This window comes from Vicia villosa, linkage group LG4 (assembly GCF_029867415.1).
Source record: "Vicia villosa cultivar HV-30 ecotype Madison, WI linkage group LG4, Vvil1.0, whole genome shotgun sequence".
Taxonomy (NCBI): domain Eukaryota; kingdom Viridiplantae; phylum Streptophyta; class Magnoliopsida; order Fabales; family Fabaceae; genus Vicia; species Vicia villosa.
The window spans coordinates 155322661-155335956 of record NC_081183.1 but is presented as its reverse complement, the minus strand read 5'-3'; the positions used below and the strand labels follow the sequence as shown (position 1 = coordinate 155335956).

The 13296-nt window shown below is 38.6% G+C and overlaps 1 protein-coding gene across 1 annotated transcript in view; it reads left to right on the top strand.

Moving 5' to 3' along the window:
- Positions 1-13296, top strand: part of LOC131598134 (formin-like protein 14) — a 30562-nt gene that overhangs the window by 11301 nt on the left and 5965 nt on the right. Inside the window, exon 2 of the mRNA XM_058870764.1 lies at positions 3483-3770. Coding sequence (XP_058726747.1) covers positions 3483-3770 — 288 coding nt within the window. The remainder of the gene's footprint in view (positions 1-3482; positions 3771-13296) is intronic.

Sequence of the window (13296 nt, the reverse complement as noted above, 5' to 3'; positions counted from 1 at the left end):
TAGGTGACGATCCTCTTATTTCTTTGGGAGCTTCGGGAAACTGGCTAGCACGGTAAGTATGGATGCGGGCGAAGGTAGAAATGCAAATGTGAATGTAAATGCATGAATGCATGAAAATGCGAATGCATGCGTATGCAAAAGGACTCCTTTATTTTTTTGCATATTATGAACCCTTATATGTAATGCAATGCGGACGTGCGACAAATATAATCCTAAGGATAACCTATGCGGATTTAGGGGTGACATTAGACCCTAATGAAATTATTGTAAGTTAGATATTATGACACGCCATTGGGAAAAGATTAGGAAGTACGCGGAAAGTAGCAACTGATGACCGTTCTGGACAATCACCAAGTCTCATGACCTTCGAGAGGTCGTTCGACGTGTACTTACGAAGATGTCCCTCGTGGGAAGGTTCTCTATGCGGAACACAACCTATCTAAGGACGATATAAGACGAAGTGAAATCCCTACAGGCTAGGGATTGAAGACGACTAAACAGAAATCCAAACCCTACAAGTTAGAGGGTGCACGGGAATAAACACGGGTTGACCGTTCAAGACAGTTACCAGCTCTCATGGCCATCGTGAAGCCAATCAACGTGCACTAATGAGGATGTCCTTCAGGGGAAGGACACGTTGTTGTAGAAACACATGAACGTAAAAGAAATTCCCTACAGGCTAGGGAGTACGTAGGGATACCTGCAAAATTGAAACGCATAGATATTCGAAGTATATAAATCGCAAACAAATAATAAGCACAAAAGTCCTAGGTTCATAGGTCCGACGTAGCGGCTCTTGGGAGCCAACCTTTTAATAGGGGGTTCTAGAAGGTCTCATGGGGTTGTTCGTAGCCTCCGAGACTTTTTGTCTCTTCGGATTTTAGAACAACTCATTTTATCCATGAGGTTCGAATTTTTGGGGTAGGTTCTCGGAGAGATCAGCCAAGTATCCAGTCCTGCCCTCAACAAAGTCAAGCCTCGTTTTGGACATTTCCGAATACTCAACCCACTCCGAGTGGAGTTATCAATGAGACTCGTAGGCGATTCATACTCCCCTATTGATCTCAAAGTTAACTCCCACACTTAGGGTTTAACACAACATAAAAAAACACCAGCAAATATAATAGAAATAAATATTCACTTAAATAAATATTTAATTAAATTGCAGTAATGAAATTGAAAAGGAAAATAAATAAATAAATAAAATTTAAATATTTGAAACTAACCTTGAATCCGGCCGCTTGCAATTTAAAAAAATACAATACGCAGCAAATATTTAAATAAACAGATTTTTTTATAAACAGGTATTTATTCAATTGATGTAAAAGATGAAATTATAAATAAATAAATAAAGTAAAAACTTTAAATATTTAAATATAAATAAACCCTAATTTTTGGCAAATTAGCCAAACCCTAAAAAAAGTTTGCCAAAAACCTAAACCCTGCCAAAGCCTATAGGAGCATAGTATTCACCATTTAAGTGTCCCCAGCAGAGTCGCCAGCTGTAGCAACCTGCCCTAAAAATTAAATTTAGAGTCGCCACCTATTCTACCAAGGCGAATAGGAAACCTACGCAGTTAAGAGATCAGGGTAAGATACTATATTCAGGTCGAGGGAAGGTGTTAGGCACCCTCAACCCTTTCCTAAAGGCTAACATCTCAAAGATAAAGGTTTATGGCAAGGCTTATAAAGAAAGGTGACAGAGAGTAATAAGAGTTAAAGGCTAATTATTTGAACATGATTAGAGTTTGGAAGAGGGGGACTCGCCTTGTTGCCAAGTGCCTACGTACCTCCTTATGGAGGATCAGAGTCTACGTAGTTCGGGCACAGGGTTGTACGCCTTAGAGTTGAATATAAATGTATTTGAAATTGTTTTGAAATGCGAAGTTCGAAGGTATTTTGAATTACCTTATCGTAGTTGTGAACATCGCAGTGTTGAAAATCTGTAGTGTCGTGGTTTAGTGTTTTTTAAGGTTTGGGCGTACAACCCTGGTTTTAATTTGTTACCATTAGTTACAATAATCAATAGGTTTGATTACCATGGCTAACGGATTAAAGGGAGGATTGCTAACCACTATAATCGATAGATTGATTATCGCGAATAGCAAATGTGTGTATTTTAATTATCGTTACTCCTCATAATCGATAGATTCGATTAAAAATAATAACGAAATTGATAAAAGGAAAATGCTAATCATCGTAACCAATAGATTTGGTTAAAACCATTTAGCAAAATAATGTGTATTTTAATTTATAGGATTTGATTAATTAAATTTCGATTATTAACCATCGCGACCAATAAATTTAGTCGAAACGAATAATAATTTTAATCCTAATATTTCGATACTTTGGACAAATGGGATGGAGCAAACCCTAATATCTTAATATGTTTATATAGGGTTTTTATGGTTTTTATAATTAACTTAAATTAATTACAAGTATAATCAAATAAACATTTAACCTAAAGAACTAAAGAAATAACAAATAAATAAAAAAAAATCTATAAAGAACCTGGGTGGTGAATCTGTGTGGCATCCCCTTGAGTACCCATGGTGTGCCTTCCAATTTTGCTACGTTGATCTTGCTGGGCGTACATCTGACGGCCAGATGGCGAGGACTTACCGTGCGCCATTGCTGATGGGAAGCACCGAATTGTCATACCCCAAAATTTGCCCGATCAAATCTACGTCTATTAATCCATCAGGGGTATTAAAATTAAGAGCCATGGGGTTTAACATTTCGATTGTTAAACCCACTCTCTTATAAAAATATCCTGAATTAAGGGGGTTGAAGCTATAGGGTATTTGGACCTAGTCATTTGGCCCATCTATTCCATTTTTTGGTCTTGGAGCAATTCTTACATTTTTTTACATAATTCATCTTCCAAGTATTGATAAATTATAGATTGGGTTTAATTTTATTGGGGGATTATTGGTTAATTTATTAGGATTATTAGTATTAATTTCAATATTATCGTTATTATTATTAATTCCTATTACCAATTATTATTATTATCTTTTTATTTTTATTAAATCAATTATATGATTGTTGGGCTTTTGGATATTATTTCATCTTAAGGATTTTTAACCTAATTTTCTAACCTAATTCATTTATATAAATAGGTGATTTTTTTCTACACAAGGGGGGAGGTCGATAATCCTAATTGATAACACTCTCCATTCACATGTCTCTTTGACCACTGTACATATTGTAGTTAATTTTCTAACACTCTTTGTACAAATCTCATCACAAAAGAAGGCCAATTTTTCTAACGAGAATTCTTCCTTTTGCTGTACAGTATACCTTTAAGTTTTTTCATGCTTTTCTCTATCAAAGAAAGAAAACTCTTCATCAGACCATGTCCATATCATGCTAAAACCATGACTATCACTAATTCCTATACCCAATGAAATCCTAAACCATAATTGTTTCATAGTTCAGAATGGATATAATTGAAACAATTGATACAAATGTTTTTTTAGGAAAGAAGACGCAACCGAACCGCCCTCGCAACGTCACAGAACTGCGGGCAGAACCTCCTTCACGCGAACTCCGGCGAATCACCGGCAACCACCGCCGACGCAAGCACCGCCACCTCGACCTCCTTCGTCGTTGAGCCGCGCACGCCCGAATTCTCAACCACACAGCCACCCGCGAACACCAACGTACAGCCACCGCGACGCTCTGTTCTCCGCGACGAACAACACCCCTCCACCGGAACCGCCGCGCAACCCACAACAATCTGGATCGTCATCTCCTGATACTGATAGGTAATTTTTGATTCTGTAATTTTTTGCTCGGATTTGTTACACGCGTTGCTTGCTTTCGGATTGTGAGTTTTCTTGTTTTTGGTTGAGGAGAACAGAGAGAGAGAAACGTGAATAACTTGTTGTTGTTGTTCTGGTTCTAGTTTTATCATTCTTTTACTCATAATTATGAAATGGTAGCACACGTGTCTTCACGTGAATGGTTGAATCTATAGGTAGAAGAAATCAAAGGAGACGTTGCTTTGCTGTACCATACTAACTTCCTTTTTACTTTATTTCTTTTATTATTAGAATTTTTTTTTATTACTAGAAATTAGCTTATTGTTAGGAATTGGGTCTTAAGCCCAGTTATGATTATATCATGTTACTAACCTCACTACCATTTAACTAATCCCTGCACCCTTAGATTTTGTCTTCCGATTTTCTTTTGGTTATCTATACCAATTATTTTTTTTAAAGTTAATTATTCAACTCATTCAATTTAATCCTTCAATACACCCCTTTTAAAATAAAATAAATTAATTAATATAATAATCTTAATTGAGTTAATTGATTTATTAATGTTAATTTAATCAATTCTTTGCTAATTCTCTCCTCGACCCGACTAAATCAATTAGTCGTTTTAGACGAGAGATAAAAAATACATATAATCTAAAACACAGTTAATTTGCTGCCCGCGACGATCAATCTATCGATCTGAGTAACCAGCAATGCCCCTTAATCCGTTAGCTATACTGACCAAATCTATTGGTCACTGCATCTAACGGTGTCATATCAAATCAGGGTTGTACGCCCAAAACTTAAAACATTCAAAACATTTCAAATCAAACTACGGATTTTCATCCTAATTCCAAAACTACGACAGACCATTCAAAAAGCCTTCAAACACTTTCATATTCAATTCAAAGGCGTACAACCCTGTGCCCGAACTACGTTGACTCTGATCCTCCATAAGGAGGTACGTAGGCACTTGGCAACAAGGCGAGTCCCCCTCCATAAAATCTCAATTTCCCCCTATTCAAATCCTTAGCTATTAACCTAAATATTTTAGCCATAAACCTTTACCTTAGATTCAAAGCCAATAGGAAAGGGTTGAGGGTGCCTAACACCTTCCCTCAACCTGATTATAATAACTTACCCCGATCTCTAAACTGCGTAGGGTTTCCTATTCGCCCTTCAGAATAGATGGCGACTCTAAAAGTATAATTTTTAGGGCAGGTTGCTACAGCTGGCGACTCTGCTGGGGATAGTGATAACAAAATTGTAAATTATTATGCTCCTATAGGTTTGGCAGGGTTTAGGATTTTTGGCAAACTTTTTTAGGTTTTGGCGAACTTTTTATGGTTTGGCTCATTTGCCATTTTAGGGTTTAGGGTTTTTTTTATAAATATTTAAATTTTTATTTATTTATTTATTTATTCGCAATTGCATTTATTTACAGCCATTTTATTTATTTACAGTAATTTAATTGAATATTTGTTTATCTGAATATTTGTTATTTTACTGCATCTTTTGGGTTTATATAAAATGTTGTTAAGCCTAAGCGTGGGAATTATAATAATGACCAGAGGGGAAATACATCGCCTACGAGTCTTATTATAATTCCACTCAGAGTGGGTTGAATATCCGGAAAGGTCTGATACGAGGCTTGACCTTGTTGAGGGCTGGACTTGGTATTTGGTTGATCTCTCTGGGAACCAACCCCTAAAACTCGAACCTCATGGATAAATGAGTTGTTCTAAAATCCAAAGAGACAAAAAGTCTCGGCGGCTACGAACGACCCCATGAGACCTTCTAGAACATACCAATGGGAAGGGTAGGCACCCTAAGCCGTTACGTCGAACCTATGAACCTAGGGCTTATGTGCTTATGTGCTTATTATATATGTGCAATTTATATACTACAAATGCCTTGCATCTTAATTTTGCAGGTATTCCTACGCGTTCCCTGGCCTGCAGGGATCCTATTTCTAAGACCATGTCCTTCCCACGAAGGACGCCTCCATTTTATGCACGTTGATTGACCTCTCGATGGCCATGAGACTTAGTGACTGTCATGAACGGTCACCCTGTGCTTGCTCCTACGTGCTCCCTAGCCTGTAGGGATTTTTCTTTTGTGTCCGTGTGTTTTCACAATGACTTCGTCCTTCCCACGAAGGACATCTTCGTCTACGCACGTCAATTGGCCTCTCGATGGCCATGCGATCTAGTGACTGTCTTGAACGGTCACCTCGTGCCTACATCTATGCATTCCCTAGCCTATAGGTATTCTAATTCTAAAAACGCATCCTTCATACGAAGGACATCTTTGTTAACATACGTCAATTGGCCTCTCGATGGCCATACGATTCAGTGACTATCTTGAACGGTCACCCAGTGCTTACAACTACGTATCCCCTAGCCTGTAGGGATGCTACTTCAAAAAAATCGCGTCCTTCCCCGAAGGACAACTTTATTAGCATGCGTTTGATTGGCCTCTCGATGGCTATGAGATCTAATGACTGTCCTGAACGGTCACTCCATGCTTGTTCCCGTGCACCCTCTAACTTGTAGGGTTTTGGATTTCCGTTTTTACATCTTTCATCCCTAGCCCGTAGGGATTTCACTTCATCCGATATCGTCCTTATGTAGGTTGTGTTCCGCACAGAGAACCTTCCCACCAAGGACAACTTCATTGGTACATGTTGATTGGCCTCTCGATGGCCATGAGACTTGGTGATTGTCTTGAACGGTCACCAGCCGCTACCTTATGCATACTCCCGAATCTAAGGGATTTCCCTTAGCGTGTCATAACGTTTATCCTACAAAGATTCCACGAGGGTCTAATGTCGCCTCTAAGGCTATCCCTAGGATTATACGTCATACGTCTACATTGCATACACGGAGTTACAATACAAGGAGTCCCGCATACCCATGCATTCGCATTTTCATGCATCCATACATTTACATTGACATTTACATTTGCATTCATATCTTCGCCCGCACCCACACTTACCGTGCTAGCCGGTTTCCCAAAATTCCCGAAGAAAATCAAAGGATCGTAGACTATGGAGAAAGGAGGATAAATTATTGAGAAGGATCTTAGTCTTACTAAGGAAAAAAGGATGCCTTCCGCCATGCCAGCCGCATGTCCATGCCTTGTCATAACAGGATTATAAATACAATAAAGGTTGTCATCGAGCAAGAATTAGTTCAACAAAGAGTTCCCTCATAGATACACTCAAGATGTATCTAGTCATAAAGGGGTTCATCTTAGAACATATCAAACTTACAAGGATGCCCTACGATAACCTGGAGGCAAGGATTAGTCCAACTGGGGCAAAATCCTGAACAAAGATGCATAAATACGATGGAGAAATGCGACGTGTGTTAACTCCACGCCAAGGGGCAAAAGGGTCATAGGCGTTCTCTCTATCAATCTACAAACTTTAAAGGTTGCAATGGTGGGATACTATCCTTAGGGAAAGCAAAAGAGGTTCAGTCAAAGGAAACTCATGAAGTTCCGACACGACGAAAACCCACCGCTAACAATTTATTCTCGACAGGTTTGACGTGCCGAAGGAAAATTCGAGGTTGCCCTCACTTCTACAAGTCTAAATAACTAAGGAGTGAAACAAGGTCAGTGGATCTACAAAGGAGATTATCCCTAGGATCAATAGGTGTTTACCATGCTCACAATTTCAACCCTTACGACCGCTAAGTGTTACTCAGGATAGAAGTTGTACCTTCAGATTTAGCAATTCTAATGGGACGATCATGCAGGTTTTGGAATCAATTCATTCGCTTCATTCGCTCACTACTACGACTTTCTAGTCGCACACTTCTATTTTTAGAATTATTAACAAACTTGAGGGAGAATAACGAATACAAATGACTAAGTCCAGCTAAACATATGCTTTCAAGGTAAGACCGAGCCGAGGATGTACAGGCATTGCTTCAATTCCTAAACAGTGGAGATATAAGGATGTTAATCCCTCGTTACCCCCCGTCGAGCCAGGAGTTGGAGTTTGTTTATACTTTTCAAATAAACCTTGATTTTAACCAGGGGCAGGGTAGATTTCGATTAATTCAATGGTGTATTTTGGTTGTCAAGAGAATCAGTCAATCCAAGCAAGGATTCAAGCATAAGGATCAAGCAAAGGTTCAAGCATATCTTCTTCCTCACGTTCATCCAAGATCGAGGAGGCAATGGAGATAACATTTACAACATCTTCTTCCTCAATACATCATTCAAGATCGAGGACGTATCAAAGTCGAAGCTCACAAATCAAAGTCAACATGGCAGTCACAACATTCAAAGGAGTATTAAAAAAAAGAAAAAGGAGAAAAACGCCCACTAAGTCAAAACAGAAAAACTCATAAAAGAAAACAAAAATGACTTAGGCATCCCGATGGATCAAACTTAAAGGAGTTGGTTCATGCAAAAATAAAGGATAGGAAAAAAAACACAAAGGCGAAATGCAAAGGATAACCTTGTGACTGCTAACTCATCGAAGCTTCTCGTCAATGCTTGAATCTCTACAATTTTCATCGGTGCTTGCATCTCTACTAAGGCTTCTATTCAACATCAAAATTGATTCTCTTACAAACAAAGCGCATTCATTGAATTAGGCGAATTTTAGGATCTGGAGAACATCAAGGAGAAAGGGGTGGGATAAATAAAATTTTGAGCCTTATATCCATTGTTTCTTAAAACATGAACCAGGCCAAGTTACAACATTCAAAAGTCCTAATTGAGGCAAGGTTAACTATGAAAGCATATTAAGCAGGATTTTGTTATCCTGACTCCCAGGTTTGTTAAAACTATTTCTAATCACTACGCTTCTTCAAACATTCATTTCTAATCATCTAGTCCTAATTCATAACGGACTTCGATTTCAAAACTTGCATACACATTGCATTGGAGTTACTTCTCAAAAGGTACAACGTCGTCTATGAATATACACTTAGCATCGAGGAGATCTCGAAATGGGTTAATCAAAGGTGATCCTTTTCTAATAAAGACTCTGGAATGGGGGGAACCACATCTAGGGGGTTCTCCTAAACAGGGGCAAAACTTCAAGGGTTACAGGGGCATACAATCAAAAATCCTATTTACTAGGGGGCATTCTTCCTAAGGTTCAATTGACTTGGGGCACACCTCGAAGCAATAACAAACAGATGCATGTCAAACATGGGATAAATTCAAAAGGATAGAACACCATGGATAACCCTCCATATCCTGGAAATCAAGGGCATACCCTTCAATCTAAACGTCGAAGCATATGACAAGGTTATTTCTTGGGGCACTTCCCTCATAAGCATCTTTTTCCACGAAATTGGGGCAATGGATATCAAATCCATAAGACGCGCAACAAAAGGAAAAGGCGTCTTCATAATTTACAACCTCGTATCAATCTTTCTCCTAACTACAAAGTTCAAAAAAAAGGGTATTGGGAAGTCGCGCTAGCATCACACCCTACCTCATCTAACAACCTTACAACATCAACGAACCATACACGCTTTTGGTTATCAACAACCTATCATTGGAGCATCACGCAAATACATATAAGTCATGCATTATATACATTGGTTGATACATTACACCACACCTTTTCAGGTAGTCTTCTCTAAGACAGTCATCGTCATTTCCAAGAACCTCTTCAGGTAGTCTTCTTCAAGACGCTCTCTTTCTAAGAACCTTTCTAGGTATTCTTCTCTAATACAATTATCGTCATTTCCAAGAACCTTTTCAGGAACCTCTCCAGGTGGTCTTCTTTAAGACATTTCTTATCCTTCGCTCAGAACCTTTTTAGGTAGTCTTCTTTAAGACAAATTTCTATCCATTTTAAGAACCTCTTCAGGTAGTCTTCGTCAAGACAAATTTTCATATCCATTCCAGAAACCTTTTCAGGTAGTCTTATAGAAGACATTATTTTGTTCCACTCATTACATGCATGAGCATAAGCATTATCCCATACATCAAAACATCTGAGTCATTACCCTGGTGCTACACCACATTGTCCACCTGCTTTCCGGTAACCTTACCGATGCCAGTAACCTTACTGAGATTTATTTTCCAATCACCTGATTGATGTTTTCCGGTAACCTCACCGATGATAGCAACCTTGTTGTTCATTTCACGCATCAGCATACATACATACGCATTAGCATACGCATATCATCCGGGGCATTCGCATACTACATATCACAAAAAGCCCAATTTTTATTGGCAATCCAAGTCATTACAAAGTCCAGTTCTCGTCCTGGCAAATCATTACAAAGTCCAGTCCTCGTCCTGGCAAATCATTACAAAGTCCAGTTCTCGTCCTGGAAAACCATCAAATCCAATTCTCGTTTGGTAGTTAGTTCCCGTCTGACTGTTACATCAAAATTCAAATCATACTACAAAAGCATAGTCTCCAACCCTCGTGTTGTGATAGGTGTATTTCCCGACCCACGTGTCGTGAGTTTCCAACCCTCGTGTTGTGAAAGGTGTATTTTCTCCGACCCTCGAGTCGTGTGTCTCCAAACAGGTGAATCTTTTTTTCATGCAAGTAAGTTTGCTAGAACTATAGCAAATGATTACTCTTATGCAGGTACGCTTGTCAGAACCATGGCAGGTAATTCCTTTAGTGCAGGTGAAATTTGTCCGAACCAGGGCAAATGATCCAAATGGTGCAGGTAAATTTTGCGATAACCCTCGCAAATAACCCTATTGGTGCAGGTAAATTTTGCGATAACCCTCGCGAATAACCCTATTGGTGCAGGTAAATTTTGCGATAACCCTCGCGAATAACCCTATTGGTGCAGGTAAATTTTGCGATAACCCTCGCAAATAACCCTATTGGTGCAGGTAAATTTTGCGATAACCCTCGCAAATAACCCTATTGGTGCAGGTAAATTTTGCGATAACCCTCGCAAATACAGTATAAACTCTTTAAATTAATAATGTTAGGACCGGAGAAATTTATTATTTTAGCGAGTTATTAATTTATCGATAAATTAATAATTATTAATTTAAAGAGTTTTTAAGTAATTATACTATACATACCAAACAAAAAGACAAATTAGTCTATGCCTCTTAGAATTACGTTGCAGCGAATCTTGGAACTCAACGTAAATTAGTAACTACTGTGTTCATATGCTATTGGATGCAATAAGAAAAGTTAGAGATGAGCTCCAAATAGACTTGAACTTAAAAGTAAAACAGACAACTATTGAATTATATTTCAATAGAGTGTAATATATTTTTTTCAGTTTCTATGAATTATTAATTTATGATTTTCTTGGGACCGAAAATTATAAAGGGATCTCCCGAAAAATTATTATCTTATTATTTTATCGAGTTTTTCAATTTTTTACACTGGCCCAAGTCGGGACCGGACAAATTTATTATTTTAGAGAGTTTATTAATTTACCGAGTATTAATTTAAAGAGTTTCTACTGTAACCCTATTGGTACAGGTAAATTTTGCGATAACCCTCGCAAATAACCCTATTGGTGCAGGTAAATTTTGCGATAACCCTCGCAAATAACCCTATTGGTGCAGGTAAATTTTGCGATAACTCTCGCAAATAACCCTATTGGTGCAGGTGAGTTTGCGATAACCCTTGCAAATGATCCTAATGGTGCAGGTGAGTTTGCAATAACCCTCGCAAATGACCCTATTGGTGCAGGTGAGCTTGTTAGAATCATGACAAGTGATCCCTCTCACAAGTCCTCGCTATGTAAGACTCAGGGTTTAGCAGGACGGTTCTCTTCTCTCATACTCGAGCGCAAGGTTTTTTCAAACGATACTTCAATTGGGTTTATCACGTTAGTCCCTCGGCAGTGATGTTCCCCAAAATTTCATCAACAACAAGCAAAGGTTCTATCTTTCTTTTCAAAGTTACTAACACATCTCAACTAACAATCATGCATCATTCAACTAACATACCTCATTCATACATAATGCATATACATACATCGCTCTCATTTATTTTGAGAAGCTCACTGCATCATACATTGCATGCATCATAACATTGCATAAATTTCAGGTTGCCTTTTTAGGCCGTGCTACAACAAGAAAACACGTGGTGCACTTCAAAAGGCATCATGTGTCACAAAAAAAAAAGAAGAATGGTACTTACCTTGGATGGCATCTGGGAGCCCATCTCCCACGAAATTTCTTCCCGACACACGCAAATTTTAGGGCACTTCAGTGTTCAATCATCTTCTACCTTTAGATTACAATAGGCAGACGTGCCTATCCGACTCTTCAGGTTTAAGAAGATTGAACAGGGGCAGCTGTCATACCCCAAAATTTGCCCGATCAAATCTACGTCTATTAATCCATCAAGGGTATTAAAATTAAGAGCCATGGGGTTTAACATTTCGATTGTTAAACCCTGTGGTGTCGTTTTCTTTTACCTCCCCGTTTCACTTGGGAGGACGGCACGCTAGACCCTTCACGCGAAATTTGGAAGGAGAATGCGCCCGTGGTGGGATGAATTTTATTTCAGTTCTTCCTACGATATCACACGAACTTTCTTATTTGTCCTACGAGTAGGAAAGGGGAAAAAAGATCTCAACTAAACCCTAGGAGTTTGCTAAGTGTGGGGATTTACACCTAGACTAGAAATTCTGGAGTCCGGGAGGTCGGTTATACATAGGGAAGTGTTTAAACACCCTACATATCTGTAGTACTCTACAGGAACCTTCTCTGTGTCATTGTGTTTGTGTTTGCTGCTAATGATTGGGAAAGTTTCTCCTTTGTGTTAGGAGAAGGAATTGAATTGATTGAAGAAAGACAGACAGATAGACAGACTGACTATTTTTGGTATTTTATTAGCTCGCTGAGATTCCTTGTGAACCTCATGCCTACATATCCCTAGTGGAAGTCAGAGCTTAATGTAGTTCGGGGAACTAACTAAGGAAATTAATTGTTTTTGGTGCCTTGCTTGAAGCTCAAGGTTGAAGCTTGGAATTAAATCTCTGTTTACAGTAAAGAGACATGAAATTATCTCTACAGAGAGGTATTTGTACTATTCTACCACAAACATTTTGAAAGAGTGACAGAATAACTGGATTCATTTCATTCAAGAGGGGGACCTTACTTGTGTGTGCAAGTATGCCAGTCAGATGCCTCTTAAATGAAAGAAAGATGCTCGTCCAAATTAGGGAAAGTGTACAAGTCTGGGGATGTGCCAGAGCATGTCTTTCAGAGTCCTAAATGGGAGACTTTGATTGAAATTGAAATTGAAATGTTTGTTTGTTTGAATGTGGTAGAGTAGTAAAAATATCTCTCTATAGAGATAAGCTATGTCTATCTACTGTATAAAAGATTTGACTTTAGCTGGCTTGTATGAGGCCCAAGCTTGAGGCTTTTTGATTGATTAATTAATGTTATATTTGACTCTGGGAGGTGGCTCCATTGGGGGTTAATTACAGGGTATTTTTGTGTTCTGTACAAAGCCAAGAATTGAGGCTGACTCTGTTTAGGGAGACTCTATTTGTGTGCCTTGTACAAAGCCCAAGGTTGTGGCTGACTCTAGCTATGGAAAACATTA